Source organism: Penaeus monodon, chromosome 38 (assembly GCF_015228065.2).
Source record: "Penaeus monodon isolate SGIC_2016 chromosome 38, NSTDA_Pmon_1, whole genome shotgun sequence".
NCBI classification, from domain to species: Eukaryota; Metazoa; Arthropoda; class Malacostraca; order Decapoda; family Penaeidae; genus Penaeus; species Penaeus monodon.
The window spans coordinates 3,199,551-3,222,050 of NC_051423.1; the positions used below are offsets into that span (position 1 = coordinate 3,199,551).

The 22,500-nt window shown below is 36.1% G+C and overlaps 2 protein-coding genes and 1 long non-coding RNA gene across 5 annotated transcripts in view; 2 read left to right on the forward strand and 1 right to left on the reverse strand.

Moving 5' to 3' along the window:
• LOC119596477 (unconventional myosin-Ie-like) overlaps positions 1-7,961 on the forward strand; it is an 88,694-nt gene extending 80,733 nt beyond the window's left edge. For all 3 annotated transcript variants that reach the window (XM_037945746.1, XM_037945748.1, XM_037945747.1), the window contains 16 exons: positions 1-136; positions 478-655; positions 823-1,093; positions 1,218-1,346; positions 1,513-1,709; positions 1,924-2,109; positions 2,253-2,420; positions 2,871-3,002; positions 3,315-3,536; positions 3,715-3,933; positions 4,272-4,366; positions 4,670-4,826; positions 5,096-5,275; positions 5,658-5,818; positions 6,471-6,619; positions 7,417-7,961. The exon at positions 1-136 is cut by the window's left edge and continues 56 nt beyond it. In XM_037945746.1, coding sequence (XP_037801674.1) covers positions 1-136; positions 478-655; positions 823-1,093; positions 1,218-1,346; positions 1,513-1,709; positions 1,924-2,109; positions 2,253-2,420; positions 2,871-3,002; positions 3,315-3,536; positions 3,715-3,933; positions 4,272-4,366; positions 4,670-4,826; positions 5,096-5,275; positions 5,658-5,818; positions 6,471-6,619; positions 7,417-7,943 — 3,107 coding nt within the window. In that variant the 3' untranslated portion in view covers positions 7,944-7,961. The remainder of the gene's footprint in view (positions 137-477; positions 656-822; positions 1,094-1,217; positions 1,347-1,512; positions 1,710-1,923; positions 2,110-2,252; positions 2,421-2,870; positions 3,003-3,314; positions 3,537-3,714; positions 3,934-4,271; positions 4,367-4,669; positions 4,827-5,095; positions 5,276-5,657; positions 5,819-6,470; positions 6,620-7,416) is intronic.
• A 570-nt stretch (positions 7,962-8,531) lies between these two features.
• Positions 8,532-11,962, forward strand: LOC119596479. Its single transcript, XR_005230762.1, has 2 exons — positions 8,532-8,564; positions 10,487-11,962. It is a non-coding gene; the product is annotated as an uncharacterized LOC119596479 (long non-coding RNA).
• Positions 11,963-15,055: 3,093 nt separating this feature from the next.
• LOC119596478 (F-box-like/WD repeat-containing protein TBL1XR1) overlaps positions 15,056-22,500 on the reverse strand; it is a 7,581-nt gene continuing 136 nt past the window's right edge. Inside the window, exons 2-11 of the mRNA XM_037945749.1 lie at positions 19,726-19,791; positions 19,297-19,442; positions 18,794-18,932; positions 18,334-18,466; positions 17,907-18,045; positions 16,824-16,985; positions 16,341-16,598; positions 15,943-16,070; positions 15,618-15,783; positions 15,056-15,356 (exon numbers count right to left, since the gene is read on the reverse strand). Of these exons, the coding sequence (XP_037801677.1) occupies positions 15,228-15,356; positions 15,618-15,783; positions 15,943-16,070; positions 16,341-16,598; positions 16,824-16,985; positions 17,907-18,045; positions 18,334-18,466; positions 18,794-18,932; positions 19,297-19,442; positions 19,726-19,783 (1,458 nt within the window). The 5' untranslated portion in view covers positions 19,784-19,791 and the 3' untranslated portion in view covers positions 15,056-15,227. The remainder of the gene's footprint in view (positions 15,357-15,617; positions 15,784-15,942; positions 16,071-16,340; positions 16,599-16,823; positions 16,986-17,906; positions 18,046-18,333; positions 18,467-18,793; positions 18,933-19,296; positions 19,443-19,725; positions 19,792-22,500) is intronic.

The following is a 22,500-nucleotide window of genomic DNA, read 5'->3' on the forward strand; positions in this document are numbered from 1 at the left end:
CTTACTTTGGAGAACGTGAAATTGAGATGTATCAGGGTGCAGCGCAGTATGAGGTTCCGCCTCACATATATTCAATTGCTGATACAATGTACCGGAACATGTTGATCGATTCAGATAGCCAGTGTGTCATCATAAGGTTAGTAGCAAGTGGTAATTGATAGGTTAACAGCCAGTGAGGAAAAATCAACTCATTCTATACTGTTTGGTTACTGAATATCTAGACTTACAAGAGAGGCTTGGAATTTGAAGATGAAAGATGAAATAAAATAGACAGCCAGATAAGACTAGTAGAGGGTGAGTAAGTGGTGTTCAACAGGATAGAAAGAGTAGTAAAGAAAAAAAATTGCATAATGATATACTGAAAAATGTGAGTTAGAAATTATATAAATTTGTATTTAGCTTTAAATTCAGTACATTTCTTTTTAGGTCAGAATCCATTCTCTTTCATGTCATTAGCAAATTATTATATTTTTCCAGCGGTGAATCTGGAGCAGGAAAGACCGTCTCCGCAAAGTTTATAATGAACTATATAACTCGCATATCTGGAGGTGGACAGAGAGTCCAACATGTTAAAGACATTATACTGGAGTCAAATCCTTTGCTAGAAGCCTTTGGAAATGCAAAGACAACCAGAAACAACAATTCCTCAAGATTTGTAAGTGCTGTGAAGCATTAACATGTTTAAATTATATGGAATTAATTTTGTTTTCTTGTTTTTAATATACAAGTTTTTTGTAATTGTATAGAATATGCATTCAGAATAACATGGACTTTATTGTACCTTTGCATAAGATATACATTTAACAGAGTTTTAATTTTCAGGGAAAATATATAGAAATTCAGTTTTCTAGTGGTGGTGAACCTCTTGGAGGAAAGATTTCAAATTTTCTGTTGGAGAAGTCGAGGGTTCACTCGCTCAACGAGGGCGAGCGCAACTTCCACATCTTCTATCAGCTATGTGCAGGAGCAACAGGTGACATGAAAAACAACTTGGGAATTTCCACACCGGATTATTTTTCCTACCTCAGCCAGAGTGGCGTATATAAGGTGGATGGCACCAATGACGCGCATGAATTCCAAGAAACACTCAGAGGTAAGATGTGGTTTGAGGATGGGAGGTACCTTGGGAGAGACATATTGTTTCCTTTTAGATGTGCTTTGCCTTGTGTATATGTCATTGCTACATACAATTGTAAAGCAGGTTGTTTCCCCTCCAGCAATGTCTGTGATGGGCATAGCAGAAGAGAGGCAGATGGACATTCTGTCTGTTGTTGCAGCCATTCTGCACATGGGCAACATTTCTTTTGTAGAGCAGAACAATGCGGCCACTATAGCTGATGAAGCATGTAAGAGCAGTGTCTTAATAATTGTTGATATAGAATTTTATATTGCCAGTGTTATACAGTAGAAGAAAAATTTACAACTAAATTTGATATCCTTTTTTTCTTTCATTCTTTCTTTCTTTCTTTCTTTTAAAAGTTCTGATCTTTTATGCCCAATTTTTGTATTAAGATCTGCAGTTCCCTGCCTACCTCCTGGGGATAGACGCCCAGAAATTAGGCCAGAAGCTCACCAGCCGCGTGTTCGACAGCAAGTGGGGAGGGAAGTCGGAGAGAGTGGACGTCACACTCAATCTGGAACAGGCTCAGTTTGCTCGGGATGCCTGGTGTAAAGGACTCTATTCAAGGATGTTTGATTATATTGTTGAGGTAAGGAGGTTTGATCGATATGGGTTCTATTTTTATCTAAGTCAGTTTTCAAAAGATTTATCAGTTTTAGAGTGATGTTTTCAATTGTAAAGGAGGTATAGCTAATGGATAATTGTTTTTTTATCATTATTTTATTTTTTAAGTTATTTTGGGAGTTCAGTATCTAAATAAAAACAAGCGACATTACATGAATTAATATTAAATATCTTTTCAGACTGTCAATAAAGCTATGGTTACCGATGCCAACTTATTCAGCATTGGCATCCTCGACATTTATGGCTTTGAAATATTTGGTCGCAATGGATTTGAGCAGTTTTGCATCAACTATGTGAATGAGAAACTGCAGCAGATTTTCATTGAGTTGACGCTGAAGAGTGAACAAGAAGAATACAAGTCTGAGGTACTGTGCTTCGAATTGTATATCAGTGGTTGTGAATATTAACAGAATATTTACGGTCATATTTTTTATTTGTTTACTTGGACATTTGCACTTGAAACTGGAGTAGAATCATGGTATAGAATACTCATAATTTACTCTTACAGGGAATTCAATGGAAGCCCATTGAATTTTTCAACAATAAAGTTGTATGTGACCTCATTGAGAGCAAGAGACCCCCTGGAATCATGTGCATATTGGACGACACGTGTGCTACCATGAGCGCTGTTTCCGAGGGAGCTGATGATGAGTTCCGTAACAAGATGAGCTCACAGGTAAGACAGTAGCTTAGGGTGGTGAAAGATGTAAAGCCAGACTATAGCAACATCTCTTTAGCCAGAATTCTTTCTTTTGGCTTCCTGTGGAAAATAGCAAAAGAGTAGGAGACAAATCTGTTCTCTCTCTCTCTCTCTCTCTCTCTCTCTCTCTCTCTCTCTCTCTCTCTCTCTCTCTCTCTCTCCTCTCTCTCTCTCTCTCTCTCTCGTCTCTCTCCTCTCTCTCTCTCTCTCTATCTCTCTCTCTCTCTCTCCTCTCTCTCTCTCTCTCTCTCTCTCTCTCTCTCTCTCTCTCTCTCTCTCTCTCTCTCTCTCTCTCTCTCCCTCTCCCTCTCTCCCTCTGCATCACATAATGTTTTTGTTGAGACATATGAGGTGGTTCCACATTGGTTTTGTCAAGTTGCTTATTTTTGTCGCAGTATTTTTGAGGCGTTTTTTGTTTGATTACAGGTCGGGAGCAATCCTCACTACCAGCCTTTCAACCACGGCTTCACCATTAAGCATTACGCAGGAAACGTCTCCTACCATGTTGAAAACTTCTGTGAGAAGAATAGAGATGTGCTTTTTACAGACATTATTGAGGTATCTTCCAGATTTCTGTGTTGTTTATTGTGTGAAATGCTGTCTCTTTCAAAAGTATTTGCTGTTTATGATAAGTGGAATATTATATTTTTATGAATTATCTGTGATGCTTTTTACTCAAACTGTTTTATTTTTATTATTGTTGTTTTTAGATCATTCATAATGTAAATAGACTTGAAATAAAACAAAATCAAAAGTACATTGTTACAGATTTTCTCAAATTTAAACTTGTAGAACAGTCTGATTTTGACTCAAAGGCAATGGTTCTTTTATTTGTATTTATAGCAATTTTTAACTCCATTCCACTTCCAGGTCATGCAAGGAAGCACCAACACGTTCATCCGCAGCCTCTTCCCTGACGTGCTTCAAAAGGGGTCCAAGACGCGGCCAACCACGGCAGGCACGAAGATCCGCACTCAGGCCAATGAGTTAGTCACGACGCTGATGAAGTGTGTCCCTCACTACATTCGCTGCATCAAGCCCAATGAAACTAAGAAGCCCCACGACTGGGATGAACAAATGGTTAAGCATCAGGTAAGAAATCCTTTTGGTGCAGCTCCTAAAGTAGGACAGAAAAAAACAGATATTTTGGAATGAGAAATAGGTTGTCCTTTTTTGAAAATAGTGAATATTATTTTTTTTTACTTCTCGTTGTCTTTGGTTTTGTCTTAATAATCTTTGAGTCATGTCTCTTGTTCTCTCCTTTTCTTAGGTGGAATATTTGGGTTTAAAGGAGAACATCAAAGTCAAGCGAGCAGGATTCGCGTACCGCCGTCCTTACCAGAAATTCCTGCACAGGTACGCCATCCTCACCAAGGAGACGTGGCCAGCTTGGCATGGAGAGCCCACAGAAGGCATACATGTCATAATGCGCAGCGTCAACATGGATCCCGCGCAGTACCAGATCGGACGAAGTAAAATATTTGTGAAGGTCAGTGATTACTATTTTTGGTGTGTGCTTTCAATGAGCATTTCGTCAGTCTCTGTGCATTGCAGATTAGGAGTTGCACAGACTTGGATATATAATTTAGAATGTACATTGCAGGTTAGGAGTTGCACAGAATTGGATATGTCATTTTTTTATTGTATTGGTGTCTAGTATCACCTTTTCATTGGTTCTTCAAATTACTGCTCTTAGTATTTTATTATTACTAATTTTAGGAATAGAGGTATGATGATTGGATGAAGAGGATTATATTCATTGCACATGTGCATTTATTTCATTTTATTCATTTTTTTGTGTATCAAACATATACAATCTATCCAAAGGACCCGGAGTCACTCTACATGTTAGAAGAATCAAGAGAGCGCAAGTTCGACCACTATGCAAGAGTCATCCAGAAGGCATTCAAAAAATACTTTAGGTACATTTGGTTTTGCAATTGTTTCTGCCAAAACTGAAAGATTTTTGTTGAGAAATAAATACATACATGCTACATATTATGCCTACATAATTGGTGAATACTGCACTTGTGTAAAAAGATAAACTAAGAATACATTGTGTAAGTGAGATTGGATAGCTTCTGGTGTGTTCTTTTTGATAACATTGAAAGTCTTCCAATCATGGATTGTATGACTTGTATGTTACATACAATATTTTAATTGATATTGTACTTTGGTGATGGATGAACACAAATGTATTGAATGACTCTGTCCTCTTTCTATAGTAAGCAGAGGTATCTAAAGGAGAAAATGGCAGCTAGTGATCTTCTAGTGAACAGGAAGGAACGTCGCAGGAATTCCCTGAACAGAAACTTCTACGGAGATTATATTGGTGTTGAGTACAAACCAGGCCTAACAGCACTGATTCCAAGGAGAGATAAGGTGAGAGCATTTGTTGCATTTCATAGCGTTATGGATGCGAGTAATTCATTCAAACTGAGCACATTGGTCCATTTTGAAAATGTCTTTGAAAGTGGACATTTTTATTTTATTTTATGAAATGAATTAACAATAATGGACTCTTAGTTATTGCTTTTGTTATTACTGTTACTTTGATTAAAAAGTTTGATCTGTTTTTTCTGTAACTAATGATATGTAAGTTTGGAAAAAGGAAAGAGAAAAAATCTAAACTTCTTTTATGTGTATTTCAGGTGGAGTTTGCGCTGACAGTGGACAAATTTGACCGTAGGTTTAAGAGGACCAAAAGAGATCTCATCTTGACCAAATCCCACTTGTACTTGATTGGGCGAATGCAGGTCAAGAAAGGGCCAGAAAAAGGTCTGATCAAAGATGTCATCAAGAGGAAAATCGACTTGGAAAATCTCTCTCAAGTAAGCCCGGAAAATACAACCAGTTTAGCTTCCTTGGTGATAAGATGTGTGTAATTGTCATGCTTTTGAAGTTCATTCTTATTGTTTGGTGGTCTTAATATTCTCTCTCTCACTTTCTCTCTCTCTCTCTCTCTCTCTCTCTCTCTCTCTCTCTCTCTCTCTTCTCTCTCTCTCTCTCTCTCTTTCTCTTTCTCTTTCTCTTTCTCTTTCTCTCTCTCAGCTCATGGCTGAATCTGTCCATGCGAATAGATATGGTGCTGTTCCATAATTTTTTTTTTTCATAGATAGTTGATCAGGCTTTTTTTTTCTCTCTCTCTCTTCTTTTTTCTTTTCTTTTCTTTTCTTTTCTTGATTTGAGGCCATATTCTGATCTTTCTTCCAGGCTACTCTGTCCACCTACCAAGATGACTTGGTCCTAATCCACGTCCGGAATGACTACGAGTCGTTGCTGGAAATACGCTTCAAGACGGAATTTCTGATGGTTCTCAACAACAAATTGAAAGAAAGATATAACAGAGAGCTGCCTCTGAACTTCATTAACAGGTATTTAGTGTAATTTCATGTTTCATTTCTTACTTTTAAAGACTGAAACAAAAATCTGAAAGCGATTTATGAAGGGTGACTGAAAAATAATTTTATAAAGCAAGTGGCATTGATTCATGTGACTACAATATAAGTCTGTGAAATTGTGTATTCTCACTCTTACTCTGCTTATCAAGCTTAACATGGTTACTAAGGACAAGATATATATATATATATATATATATATATATATATATATATATATATATATATATATATATATATATATATATATATATATATATTTTTTTTTTTTTTTTTTTTTTTTTTTTTTTTTTTTTTTTTTTTTTTTTTTTTTTTCCAGCAGTAAAAGCCTTGTACAACTGTAACTTTTCAATCTGTTTCTTCACAAAGTGTTACTGAATGTCTTACTGTGATAACTATTGAGAAAAGTGATCTTTGAGGAAATTTATATCATAATCTTCAAAATACTTTTAGTTCTTTTAATTTTTTATAGATAATTTGTCATTATCATTGTTGTTACTGCTCTTTCTTTTCCTTCTTCCTATTATTATTATAGCTGTTGTTACTACCACTACTACTACTACTGCTACTATTACTATTATTATTATTGTTGTTATTATAGTCCTTAATTTTCATAAAATCCTTTTAGCTTCGACTTCCGAGTGAAGAAAACCGGGTGGGGAGGAGGGGGGACTAGGCGAGTCAGATTCACAGACGGAACCACAGACGAGCCCCTTTTCTCGTCTTCTGGTTCTACGCTGTCTGTCAAGATTGCACATGGCCTGTCTTCCACCTCAAGTGAGTGATGGTTCATGCACTTGAGGGAGTGAATGATTCAGTGAGCAAGTGTCTGTGGGGAGATACAGTGACAAAGAGAGAGAGAGAGAGAGAGAGAGAGAGAGAGAAGAGAGAGAGAGAGAGAGAGAGAGAGAGTAAAAGAGAGAGAGAGAGTGTGTGTGTGTGTGTGCGTGTGCGTGTGCGTGTGTGTGTGTGCGTGTCTTTATTTTTGTTTTTATATTGATATAGTGTATTTTAATCTTCAATAAATGTAGCTCCTCATTCATCTATATTTAATTTGTTCTTTTGCCTTTATCTTTATCATTAAAAAACTATGGAAAAAAAAGTGTATTCAGAACAATTATGTAAAAAGTTAAAGTTGGAAGGAAAAGTGAATAAGTGAAACACAATCAAATAAATTTGTTTTTCCTCTTGTTTTACATAGGATTCTGTTCAATTTGCAGGTATGACATTATCCTTGAAAACTGTAGTAAAATGCAGTACAGCTTTGTATGTAGGATGTAAAGATACCAAGCTTGTCTTTGAGTGATTGATGCTATTTGTATGTTAGTTTTATGCTTTTAATTGAAAATACTGATATGTTAGACTGCTTCTTTCTGTAAATCCAATGTCTGGTATCATTACAAACACTTATTTTGGAGTTCTCTTACTGTAGATTTTTAATGGAACCGTTGAAAGTAAAAACTGGTAAAAAAGAAATTGCAGTGGTGGATACCATTTATTTCTATAAATCTTTGCACTGATGTTATGAAAGATATATAGCAATAGCATTCTATATCTCTCTCTCTCTCTACCAGGGCCTGGTATACATGTGATAACGCCGGATATAAGAATTCTTGCCAATGAGATGAGATCCAAGAGTAATAACATCCCTGGCTCAAGAAGAAACCTGCAGCCGCCCATTATGAATAATGTAAACAGGAGCCCCAGTGGAAGTCCCCTTGCTAGGCCCTCTGGACCAGCCCCAAAACCCCCTGGCCTAATGGGAGTTTCCCCAAGACCTAGAGGAGCCGTGGGACCACAGTTCCGACCCCCAGTTGCTCAGCCAGTGACAAATCCTGGATTCCCACGTCCTCCTGTAGGAAGAATGCCACTGAATCCTGGAGGAGGACCTCCTGCCTTTAGATTGCCTGGGATGGGTAATCCTCCAATTCAAGCCGTGCAGCCACCTCCGCCACCTAGTGATCCTTGTCCAGACAATCAGCCGAGCATCGGGAATGGAAGCTTGCGTAGTGTGAACAGACCCCCAGCAACTCTACCCACAAAACCACCTATTAATAGACCGAAGCCTACAGTACCTCAAGTCAGGGCACTCTATGGGTAATTACAATATTGTGTTTTTCTGCACTACTTCAGTATTGTTCTGTGTTATTGACAATCAGTCCATTAGCATTGGTCACTCTCCATACTAGTTTGTTTTGTATCAGTTTTGTCAGTTTAGCTTCATGGTCAATTAGAAGTTGACTACTAGGCCTAAATGACCTTTGATCTCTTGTCCCAATTCCTTGAATTTTCAGTTTTCTTCTTCTTCTTCTAATGCACTATTAGTGCTATCAGTATTATGGATATTAGTACTCTTATCATAATTGCTAACAATATTATTATAAAAAAATATATATAATAATAAATAATAATAATAATAATAATAAATAAATAAAACAGGAATAGTAAAAAGTGAGATCAGGTAGGCCTCGGAATGAATTCCTTGGTGACAAAGCATTTATTGAGTTATTATGTAAGTAAGAGTAATGACCTAGAATCAGTGGAGTAGGCATCTACACATTCGCTCCTGGTCTCATGTATTAAAATATTTAATTTTCAGTTATTACCTTTATCTTTCTCATTATATTATTTTTATTTTCAGATGTTGTGTTGATGCATTTAGTAGAATTTATCTTTTCATATGTATTTTGATTCAGAATGATCATGGTATTAGTACAGGAAGGTAAGTCACTTCAGCATTTTTCTTAACAGCTTTATATTCATGTATTAGTGTGCATTTTTTAAGGAGCAGCAGTTATAACATAATGCAAACATGGGAATATGCCACAGTGGGCCTGAATTCCAGTTGGCGCTATGACATGCCATGACAATAGAAGCTGTAGCCTTGTGTGCTGTATAGGCATGGAGTTTTATGGTTTCAAAGGCACTAGTTTGTGAAGTTCCAGCCTTCAAAACCCATGTTTTTTCTACTTTTATTGGACGAACATCAAAATCAGAGGAAGTAAAAACATCTAGTGGCAGATGCCTTCAGAATAATCTTGGCACAGTTGGTTATTGAGATCATGTTAATCTGCATTTGTGCACATTAACATGATAATCCCCCCTCCAATCGCTTGTCCATTGTTATCATGGGGACTTAGGAGATAGGGACTGAGGCCCAGTGTAGTGGATCACCCTTGCCTTGGGCCTCAGCCCTCGCCTCAACTAATATTGCAGGGTCTTTTCTTCTCCTCTCATTTTTCTTCTCTTATTCATCCCCTTGTTCTGTCCACTTAACCTAACTCGTACCCTTTTTGCCACAAAACTTTATCATAATGCTCCTACTCCTTTACCTCTTGCTCCTTTACCTTATGCTGTGTCCCATCAGCTTCCCCCTCTCTACCCTTTTCACTACCATACTACCCTCTAGTACTGTTCAAACTTTGCCCTAATCATCAACTCATCTCTGATCCTTTTCACTAATTTCTTACCTGGGCTTTTTTTTCCCCCAAACCTCATGCTATCGCTATATTTTGAATACACTGCCAAATAACCTTAGATGTTGATGTGGCAGAAATTTTTCAATAAATAAACAAAAAATAACATGATTATCATCTTGATCATGATGTCTTTTGCTGTCTGAACATGAGAGGGACAATTACTTTCCTCTTTAAGATATATATATATATATATATATATATATATATATATATATATATATATATATATATATATATAAATAACAACCCTCCCTGACCAGGACTCGAACCTAGGTCAGGGAGGGTTGTTATTTATCGATATCAATGCGGCATTGCATTATTCCATCTTTCATATATATATATATATATATATATATATATATATATATATATATATATATATATATATATATATATATATAATAATTTTCTCCTCTCTCTCTCTCTCTCTCTCTCTCTCTCTCTCTCTCTCTCTCTCTCTCTCTCTCTCTCTCTCTCTCTCTCTCTCTCTCTCTCTCTCTCTCTCTCCATTTGTCCTGCATTTTAAAGGAAGAGGAAACTTGTATTTCATGCCCCCACCCCCCATCCCTTGCTTGTTGCTATGGGCAGGCGGGCATAGGAGGCAGAGACTGAGGCCCACTGTAGGGATCACCCCTGCCTTGGACCTCAGCCCTCGCCTCCTCTAATTGTGCAAGGTCTTTTCCCCCTTTCCGTTTCCTTTTCTTCTTCCATAATGCGTAACCTTTGATGTCTGGTGCATTTGTTTGTTTTGACCATTCTGGAAATCCACAAACATTGCCTTACTGAACCAAAAAAATTTACCTGGGGTCTTTACCCCAAGCCCCACCCTATTGCTGTTTTGTATAGCACTAATAACCTTAGATGTTGACATGGCAGAAAATTTTCAGTAATAAAATAAAAAGATATATTTCATGTTATAGTCACAGTAGAATGAAAAATTAAAAGAACTTGGTGTGAAACAGCCACAGTGATAGATAGGAAAACACTATGTTTTCATGTTTCTCTTACTATCGTGTATGTTTCATTTCATCTTTGTACCAACTCCTACTGTTTTTGTTTTCTCTTATTGTTGAGTATGTTTTTTGTCTCTGTACCAAATGTAATGCATTTGTTTATATCTGTACCAAATGTAATGCATTATGTAAATCATCTTTGTCTTTTGCAGATAAGTCTGGATGGTGGACATGCAAGTTTCGTGGTCAAGAAGGGTTTTGCCCGGCTAATTACCTTGTGAAAATATAATGTCCTTGATTGCAGTAAAGAACATAGAAAGAGAATAATCTGTATATTTGTATGGATTCATTTTATATCGTGGAGTCATTCACTAGTATATCAGTATTTTGCTGGAAATATAGAGGAGAAATAGTTTTAAGAAGAAAAGTTTGGCTTATATATTTATACCTCATAATGTTAAAATGCATTTGAGAGAGGAATGATTGATATTATCACATTAGAAGAAAAGAAGCTAGCAATATTAACTTATTTGAAAACTGTGTAGATAAAGGTATTTTGGTCATTGAAGAAAATTAATGCCTGTGCTCATCATGTACTTTATATTTTACTATATTTTGTATTGTCTGTGCATGTATGTATGTATGTAGTGCGTGTGGTTGTGCATGTGCACAAGTGACTGCATGATGTAGGCGAGTGTTTAAACAGTTAACCTTTCTGATGGTTTGAAAAGCTAGCAAAACAGTTTATTTTTCAAGGAATAATAATATACGGTTCTGCTGAATTCCTGGTATATACATTTTCCTGTGGCATTTCTTACTTTGATGTGTTTGAGATTAATGGGAGGATATCATAGACTGTATGTTAGTAAAATATGGTTTATTTTGTACAGGATCAGGAGTTGAATCAGAACAGTAATTTGTTAAAATTGCTTTGAAAAGTAAAAGTGAATGGCTATTATGTATGGTCCAAGTAACCTTCATTATGTATACCTGTAAATATTATCCCTGTTTCAATCTATAAGGATAAAGATGTATATTCTTTTTAATATGCTCTTCTTTCTGTTCGTGTAAATAATAACTACAGCATGACATATGGTTTGATTTTTTTTTTTTTTTTTTTTTACGTTGCATAATAACTTGTATCAGGTTTGCCTCTATTGTTTTGTTAGAAATGTGTGATGTTATGATCAAAGCAGCATTGATTTGATCTCTCTCGAAGGTGTTTGTGAGCCACATGAAACCTATTATTCAACTATAATGAACATATGTATAATTACAATTTAAGTTTCCTCAACAGAATTGCACTGGTATGTAGTGTCATTATTGTTAAATTCCATTTCTCATATTACCTATATATCAGTGTATGCTAAAAGAAAAGATTGTAAATATGTTTGTATATTCATTTTTATAAGTATTTAACATAGAAATATACTGTATGGGGGTTCACCAATCTTCATTTAGTGAATGGATTGTATAGCAGTGAAGTTGTCTTGCTACTAATGATTGACTTTCCCCGTTTTGTTTGCTCCTCCATAGTGCTAAGGAAGAAATAAATAATATGCCAAAGAAAAGATATGAGTAACCAATATTTAACAAGTCATCTTTGGAAGTGCTTAATGAAGTGATGGATGGACATTTGTAAATTATACCTATCTAGTCTTCAATAAAATTTCATGTTTGAAGTAAAACTAAGTTGCATATTATCCTTTTTTTAAACTTCATAGTACATTTTTCTTTCTCTTTCTGAATTTTATAAATTTGTTATAAGCATTTCAGTGATATCTTCAAGTCATTAGATGTCAATATTTCTAAGATTTGAAGACACTCACTTTTTTTCCAGTGAATACAGAAACTGGATAAATCTTGAGAGCATTTTATGTCACTTTCCTGCCATGCAGTCTTGTCTGGTGGCAAATAACAATGCCACTTGTCATTATGGATTGATAATGAAGGAAAGAGTTAGATGACTAACCTAATATTTGCTCTGATCTCATAAAGTATCCTATGTGGTCAAGCAATGAATATCAATGGTTGAAAGCTATTTCTTACTCTTGATAAATTGAGAATTCTAGCCATGCATTTGGCAATCTTCAACTCTAAACACTTTAAAAGACAAAGGAATGGCTTGTGCAAGTATTGCATGACTATTCTCTATTTTGGAATTTTATCATTGCACAAGCAGAATGTTTTCTCAAATGGCTCAGCTTGGAGCAAAAACATTTTCTACCCTTCAGGTCGAACAAATCTATGTATGGCTTCACAAAGTGAGCTGTACCACAGGCCTCTCAGTTCTCAAGTCATTTTGTCCTTATATGTTTGTGAGCAAAATAATGAAAGAGCATACTGACAAGTACTGTAGAAGCTATGTTACTTTTCCAACCATTCCTTACAGTGAGAGCCCTGAAAGAGAGATCTTTTGATAAAGAATCAAGTTCTTTTTAGGCGTTTAGTGATGTCCCCCAGTTTTTTTTTTTTTACACAACAGTTTGCGAGACATTATCATGCTGATGTGTTGATGCAAACCATAAATAATATGTGATAAGTGTCTATAGAACTGTCTAAATCATCATTCTACTGATGAAAAAAATAGCACAGATAATTGTGTGAAATGGAAAGTAAGGAGAAACATTATATCTCATAAAATACTGAAAATAAGGTAATACTGTAGAAAGCAAGGCCGTATAAAGGAATGGATCGAATACCACTATCCCAATGAAACTTTCTCTAAGGTGAGGAAACCACAATCTCCATGCAGATAGTGACATCATGGAAAGGTGCAGCTAGACCAGGACAAAGGATATAGAACCTGTTTAAAATATCTACAAAAGAAATGGAAGTCTAGAAAGACCAGAAAATAATCATGACCACAAAGAAAGCAATCATCACAAGAACTAATAACAAATACTTGCAAAATTAGGAAAGGACAAAAATAAATAAATCCCACATGAGACCAATAGCATGAATAGAGTAATATCACTCTATTTAGATAGTTGGGTATTTCACACACTATTTTTCTTCTTTGTTTACGAGGGGAGGAAAGGGCATCAGTTATCAAACATGTGATAAAAAAGAACTAGAGGTTTATTCTTAAATATAAATTGAAACACTGGGAAAATTGTGTCTGGTGACATGTCTTCCATTAAAATAATGAAAACTGTCATCAAAAAGGATTCCACTTTGTTCATGCTGGTGACAGATGAACTTTTTACTAAGAGGTTGTAATAAAAATGAAAAATTTACCATATTTTCAGCTTCATTCTAAAATCACTGTAGGTACAAAGTTAGTATATACTAGCCTAGAAAAGAACAAGGCAAATTATACTTATATTTGTGACAGAGTCTTGAAATACGAGCTCCTAAAAATTATTAACTTCAAGGGGGGAACTTCCATTCAAAACTGAAAAAAAGTGGACATTTTGTAACTGGCTGAAACTCTGGTTTATGAGGTCACTTTGACTTGCTGTCTGAAGGTTGGCTCTCTCGTCCATCCACCTGCAACAGTTGGCATTCACACTAGCCTAAGTTGATATTAATGGGATCACACCACTTGGAATATTCAATGCTGAAAACCATGTCTGAAGTAATGGATAACGCTTACATATAGCAATTAATGGAACACAGGTTTCCAGTCTTATGTTACTTTCACAAACATATCGGTAAACTGGAAAAATAACACCCAAGAACTATAGATATTACACAACATATACAACAACTATTTCACTTCAAAATCAAGTATGAGACTCCCTGGTCAGACCATAAGTGTAAATGTAAAATCAAGGGATAAAGAATGAAGGAAAATGAAAAAAAAAAAAAAACTTCCTAGAAATCCAAAAGCTGATATACAGGTACTAACAAACCACATTTCCGCCTACCCTCTGAGCAAGATCTGAACAAACATACGAGGCCAAGTGATTTCAATGCCGAGGCTCCTGTAACAGTAACCAAAAATAAAAAAAATTAAGTAAAAATAAAAATAACAATTTACTGATTTTTAAAAAATAAACTCCTTGAACCTGTGAGAGCCAGAGGTTGACAGTGTTGTACGGAAAAGAAGAAGAAAACAATAAATAGATAAAAAAAAAACAAAGACAGAAAGAAGAAAAGTCCTACTCGCCCTACATCCCTCTACCACGTCACTGGTACCTCAATACCTTCGTCTCCTTGGCCTAATGCGCAAACCATCTCCGCTTCTGGCAGTCATGAGCAACATTTTTTCCCCTGGTTGTTCCTTATTGGGCTTCAATATATTTTTAAAAAATTGGAAATCTGTGAAAAAATAATAACACTAAAAATTGCACAAATTCTGCATATGCCATAATCTTGAGGAAAAACAAATGTATCTGAAGAGAATGTGAATGATGTAAAAAAAAAAAAAAAAAAAAAAAAAAAAAAAAAAAAAAGGTTACATAATAAGATGGTGGTAACTACCATTTTCACCTGTCATGCAATAAAAAGTCACATTGCCACTTGCAAACAATGCACCCAAGTATGTCTCAAACAAACTCACAGGAACAAAAGAGGCGTCAGAGCATCCTCCTTACACATGTATGAACACTACTCTTTCATTACTTCATTTCTCACCTTAACCTCTTCTTTTCCTCGGACATCACCATTTTTATCTGTTTTCAAAATTATACCCTTTTAAGTAAACTCACACTATGCACAAAATTATTTTGTTCATTTAACATAGAGAATCATCTTTAGTATAAGAATCAATGAAAACAAGAAAACTCCAGCAATCTCTCCTCTTTCTCTCTGTCTTTTTTCCTTCCTTTTTTTTCCCCTTCTCTTCTGAAGCATTTTCTGAAGCTGCAATTATTATCCATATTCTCATTTTTTCCTTAACAGCACTTTTTGCGTCCTACCCTTTTTTCCACTCTGTCCTTCAATGAGTCTGTCCCATTCACATCAACTTAACAGTTCACCACACATCTCAGTCTTAACTGCCTTCTACTACTTGCGCAGATCCAAAACAAAAACGCTTCCGTCAGAGGCCGAAGCTCCCACTTTGTCTCCTCGAGAATTCCAGCACACTTCAAAGATTCCACCTGTGCCTTTGTAGCTGTGAACCAGCTGCCCAGTCTGAAAGACAGAAGCAAAAACAAATTACATCATGTGAATATAGATTCTCTTATAGCTCATCATCAAAGATAGTAAGATTCATTAACAGGAATTCTCAAAGATGCCCCCCTGCCCCACAAAAAAAGAAAGAAAGACAAGAAAACAGAAATACAAATACTTCATTATCCAATAACTTTTAGTGCATGTATTCCAACAAACCTACAACAGAATGAACAAAGTGCCATAGAAAAGCAACATATTAGAGACAACTGCATCACTTACCTGCGTAGACCAAATATGGACACATTTGTCGAAGCTTCCAGATGCTAAGAATTTGCCATCTGGAGAGAAGGCCACAGAATATACAGGTTCCGAGTGTTTTGTCAAGGTATGTATACAGGCACCACGCTCTACGTCCCATAGTCGCACCGTCGAGTCAAATGATGCACTGAAATGTAAAGCACAATGGATGTTAACACAAGACTCTCCAGATTCACTATAATCTACATTCAATTTCCTTTTCAAAGACACTGTAAGAAAGAAAGAAAGAAAGAAAAAAAAAAAAAAACTAATACAAATCACAAAATGAATAAACTGCATATCATACCTAGCAAGAATAAGATTCATATTTGCATTACTCGTTCCTGGACCAGTCGGTGACCACTTGATGGTGTAAATTTCTTTACTGTGAGCCTGCAGGTCATGTACACAAGTGTCTTGCCGCATTGACCAGATCTGTGTTGGTAAAAATGGGAACCATTACACAACAATCATCAAGCATTGTCACACAGGACCTCAGCACAAAAAAGAAAAGACAAAAAAAAAAAAAAATGTAAAAAAAACAATAAATAAAATAAAATAAATATAAATATATGAATTATGAGAACCTCATCAGCTACAGCAGCCTGAAAAGACATCTAACCAACAACAAAAATTAACAGTGGTAGAACATATATAATTTTTCTGTGTCCTTAAACTGAGATTGAAAAAGGGAGTCGGCCTCACCTTTAGAGTCATGTCATCTGAACAGGAAGCCAGAAGATTCCCCTGTGGGTCCCACTTGATGGCATTAACTTCATTTGTATGCCCTTGGAATGATTTGATAGGTCTGTTCTCGCCCAGCTGACACACATGGATGCACTGGTCAGTCGAACAACTTGCAAAGGAATTGTTACTCTGCCAGTCCACATCAAGAGCTGGAGCTGAATGGAAGGCAAACTGTTGCGTACAATGCCCTGAGGAAGCGTCCCAAATGATAGTGGTCTGTGGGTGAAGAGAAATGCAGTCGGTCAAAAGAAGGTACTTTGATGACATTGGTATCAGTGCAACAGTTACTTGGCCAAGAGAAAACCTGTGACAATAGTTTCCATTAGTGATTCCTCTTCCTAAATCTACCATGTCGTAAGCAGCTGGCGGCTCACCTCCAGCACATCAAAGGTCTCAGACCCAAAATGTGGTGGTCGCTTCTTCGGCTCCTGTACAACTTACCTTATCTACACCTGCACTTAAAATATAGTTGCCCTTCTTATTCCACTTTAGCGCAAAGATGGGTCCTTTATGCTGGCCGAGAGTAGATGCTAACCGTCCATCTGTCATCCAGATTCTTGCATAGCCATCATATGATCCAGTTGCTAGGAGATTTCCATCACACTAAAAAACAAAAGATATTTCCCTGAAATACTTTATTACTATTATATATATATATATATATATATATATATATATATATATATATATATATATATATATATATATCTTTTTTAATATCTCAAGGACTCGCCAAACAACTAGTTAAGACACACATTCTTGGTCAATATGACATACATACGGTAAGTAAGAAGCAGAAGCACACACTTAAACTAATTGCATATATGATCATGTAACTAAAACTTTGAATATATATATAAAAATATATATGTAAATATACATACATATATATATATATATATATATATATATATATATATATATATATATATATATTATCTATCTTCTATCTATCTATCTATCTATCTATCTATCTATCTATCTATCTATATATATATATATCTATCTATATATCTATCTATATATCTATCTATATATCTATATATCTATATATCTATATATCTATCTATATATCTATCTATATATCTATCTATCTATATATCTATCTATCTATATATCTATCTATCTATATATCTATCTATCTATATATCTATCTATCTATATATCTATCTATCTATATATCTATCTATTATATATCTGTCTACTATATATCTTATTATATTTATTATGTATATTATATGTATATATTTGTATTATATGTATTATATTATATATATATATTATTATGTTATTATATTATATATATTGTATATATATTATATATAGTATATATATATATATGTATGTATGTATATGTATATGTATATGTATATGTATATGTATATGTATATGTGTATATGTGTATATGTGTATATGTGTATATGTATATGTGTATATGTATATATGTATATATTTCAACCTACAAAGAATGCTTACACAATTCCATCAAACAGAATATTCAATAAGCTAATTAGTCACACTTACATTCCAATCAAGGGAGGTAACGTCCTTATTGCTGGGAACTTCAGTGCCTCCTTTCTGGATGCAGTGACGGAGGACGAGCTGATTGGGAGAAGTACTGTTATCGTTCATGTTCCAAATGCGAGCGGTGCTGTCACCTGATCTGAAAGGGAAAACAATTCTATGACATTCCTCGCCATCATCATCTTCCCATTAATAAAAAACAATAGAAGAACGTACATCGCTCATAAATGCAGTTATTATAATACAAATATTTTAAAACCTTTCCTTGAAAAGTTCATTCATATCATGGAGCAAAGAGTCAAACTCTTTCGTAAAATACAAATAGGAGGGAAAAACTACACACCAAGAAAAAAGAAAAGAAAAAATAATAAATAAACAAATAAATAAATAAAAATAAATAAATATATATAAATAAATCAATACAAACCCTGAGGCCAAGAGGTCTGTGGTTGGATTCCAGGCACAGATGAACACTTCGGATTCGTGACCTCTCAATATTGTTGCCTTGTTGAGGGGGATCTCCACACTGTTGTCAACGTCCATGTTTTCTCCCGTGGTCCCTGAATTAGACATATTTCCTTTATTACTCGAGTTCCAATGACTGCTTGCTACTTCTTAATTGAAAAACAATACATAATATCTTAAGAGACATCATATCTATCTTCGGACAATATGGAAAGTACAGTTAGTAAATCTCTGTAAATCTTTACATTATTCAAAGATAAGACGTCACATAAGTGACAATTTCCCCCATACTTTCATTCTTTTAATCAAAGGTTTAAATTCGTAACACACACACACACGCATACACACACACACAAAAAATGATTATCTCTAAACTCCATCAAAGAAAAACAAAGCAATAATGAACCTGAAATAGGCCTTACCTTCATCCCCATTTGTGCTCGGAATTTCTGTTTTGACTACAGTTTTTTGCTGTTGGTTTTGCTGTTGTCTGGAGGCAACGACGTCTGGCATCACCGCATCAATGAGGGAGAGGCTGTCAATGAGTCTCTCGGAGCCATCCTGTTGCGAAGATAAAGATTATGATACACAATTGCATAGCATTAACCACGTGAATATTAGGAATCACAACTTACTAATTTTAAATGCTGGTATTTTTTAATTAGGAAATTAAGCTCTGGTAAACAATAGCTTGAGCCACATATCTACATAAATGAAATATGATAATGTTACTACTTTAGAAAATAATTATAAAAATTTGAATAACAACAAAAAAATAAAAATAAAAACAAACTAAAACATATAATAAATGAATAGATAAATAAATAATCATGAACACCAAAATTAGTGAAAGCAGAGCCAAGCTATGGATAACAAGCATCAGAGCATAAAGGAAGTTTAGGCTAATAACAACCCAAGTACTCACCTCCCCTATACTAATTTCTGCCTCTGTGTACTGTAATCCCTTTTGTATTATACTGAGGAGAGCTGCAGGCGGAACCAGGGCGCCGTTGATATTTGACTGTGATATGTGAGACTCGATACCAAATACGTACGCTGCATGGTAGAATCCTGTGGAACGGAACAGACACATTATCAAAAGGGTAATGCATGCAATAACCCAAACATTAAAGCATACCTTTATAATGGACTCCATTTAGTTTCATCTTTCTATAAAAGAATTCTTAAAGCAACTGTGTTATAATACAAATCTTCTGTAAGGGAGGGGGGGGGGGGTTATAAAGTACCAATATAACAGATTGTCACTGAACTAAATCCCTGTTTCTGTCTCTCTCTAATTGTATGCCTCCTAAAGAGAGACAAGCAACATATTTTCAACTTTTGAGGAACATACCTGATTCCTGTAGGTATCTATATACCAGGAAATTCACTTCGTCACTTGTAAAACTCATTGTGGAATCTGCAAATAAGGAGAAAAATTTTAGTCACCTATAATATATATATATATATATATATATATATATATATATATATATATATATATATATATATATATATATATATATATACTTTTTTTCTTTCTTTTTCTTTTTTTCTGTGATAAGAAAATTCATTATAACAAATTGACCCCAAACTCAAGAATAATAATGATGATGATGATGATGATGATGATGATGATGATAATAATAATAATAATAAACATTATTATCATCAATAAAATCATGCTAACACCATCAACTTAGGCCTATGTGGGTGACTTCTGGCTAACATCAGTAATGGCTGTTCATCTTATCAGTTTCCTGACCTGAGTCACCTAAATTATCTGTTTTGATGGGAATTTCCACAAAAAAAATTATTCTATGTGGCTAATCAGCTGCTCTATCTTTCTTCCCAGGGCCTACTTTTTTGTGTGTGTTTGATATGTGGACTCTTAAACTTGATACTTGGACTAAAGTGTACATGGAACTGTAGATTGATGAAATCCAAGGCACATTTCATCAGGACCACTTCTATAACACCCTTAAAATAACAATTACTTAATCCCCACAATCTGGCTTTGAGGGGTGGGTGATGTGAATATATCGATGTGGAAAAATCTGGCTGAGGGACAAAATGACAGTAACTTGCTGTCATGAGAATTTCGACTTAAGGCCAAGGTGACAGAAAGGGCTTGCCACCAGTGCATAAAGGCCTTGGAGGGCGTTTAGACTCGGAGGGTATTTAGGAAGGGGCCCTTGCACTACTCTTATCAGTAAACTAATATGAAATGTACCATCCATGAGCCATGACCTGAAGAGTGCTTGCTCCTGGGAGGACACTATTTCCAAGCTCAAGATCCTATTCCTGGCCGACATGACTAGTGGTGCAGGTTGTATTACAGAAAATTAAATATTAGAGAAAACAAAGACACCAATAAAAAAAATGTTACTTATTGTTATTATCATTCCCCCCGAGTTTGGCCTACTTAGGAAGATGATAATGCAGGCTATGTAAGGAAAGCTGTCTATTACCATCTGGTTACCTTCTGGATACACATAATGCAATGACAAACACAGACATTGGAAAATGGAGAGAGAAAAAAAAAAAGTCATAAAAAGAGATAATAACATCGCAAAGGGGAGGCAAGGACTCTTGACACCGCACATGAGTGTTCGTGTGCACCTGGCCTACAAGCCACACACCAGTAACAGTGGCCAATCAAGTAAGCCTAATGGCTGGGCTTTCGGCCTCGTGCAGTCAGTAGAGCACCCAAAATCAAAGGGTTCATAAAGATATGTTTTAGAAATGGTAGTTCCTCTGACTTTCATTATTTACTAATGAACTACTGACTAATGCATTTCTGTTTTAGCCAATTTCCATTTATCATTTAGCCATATATCAGAAAAGGTAGCTCCAGACATTTAACCATCCATGCCAGAAGGACATCCAATCACTTTATAGCAGACCAGCTCTCAGGAGAGGATGTTATCTTCTCGTCAGAAGAAGTCAAGCCTGCTCCTAGCTGTCCATGCTAAAACAGTTATGCTCTTTTTTATCCTGGGCTGCATTGACTGAGACTGTTAAGATAATCAACTTGGGCAAAAATGGACAATCTTCTCTGTTCTTTTACATACAGCAACTTTGGAAAGCATTTGCATATATATTGCCTATGAAGAGCTTTGTCTTGGTTTGTATCATTCTATCATCTCACATAATTTTTTCCCCCCAACTCTGCAACTACCCAGACTAGAAACATCACATGCACGGGCAAGTTATTTTCAATTTTCCGTTTTCCAAAAATGAGCAGTTAATTTTCCACAATTATTATTTTGCATATGTAATGTCTCTTATGGATGATACATTACTTATACATCATTTCTGTGCTATCAAAATGGGTTGTCATTGACGGCACAACACAGTATGGTTCAGTTTAATTGGTAAATCTTGTAGTTCATTCAGTTCGTAATGGGCCAATCCACACTGGGCGGTAAACAGGCACTCCGACAACTTTGCAGAGCCAACAAGAAAGGGAACAGAAAAGTGTGCAGAAAAAGCAGAAAAGCGTGCAGCCAGCCGTGCGCAATATAATGTCTTCACACTACAAAGTTTCCCGTCTGGGCCACTACTTCCAACCACACATTGTGCCCCAAAGTCCCAATGGATAATAATCTATAAAATATTGAATCTAACAGACACCTGACACACAAAACAGCCTCCTTACAATCACGAAAACCAACCCAGACACTTTTACCAAAGGCAAGTGTCAAGACCCGCGCGCGACGCAGCCTCAGGCGGGACTCGGCCCCAAGGCTTTCCCGAAGCAGAGCGACCTCGCCCGCCCGCAGAAAGCCCGGAAGCCAGGCAGCGCGGCGGCGGCGGCGGCCCGGAGGCCAAGCCCAAGACCCTGGCAGGAGAAGCCCTACTCCTCGCCTCCCCGAGCGGCGCCGTGAGCCAAAGGCGTCCTCCTCGCCGCCGCTGGCCGCTGCCCTCTCACCCGCGGCGGAAGGGCCCCGAGGGCTCCTCCCTCCGCCCATTAATTCCCGCTGCGGCCTTAAAATCACACTCGAAAATAACAGCAACCGATCTCGAGGAGCGTCCGACCCCGTCAGGATGCCAAGTCCGGAAACTGCATTTCCTTTTTTATGATCTTATTATTAAAGTACTGACGGCCGAGGCATGAACCTCCGGC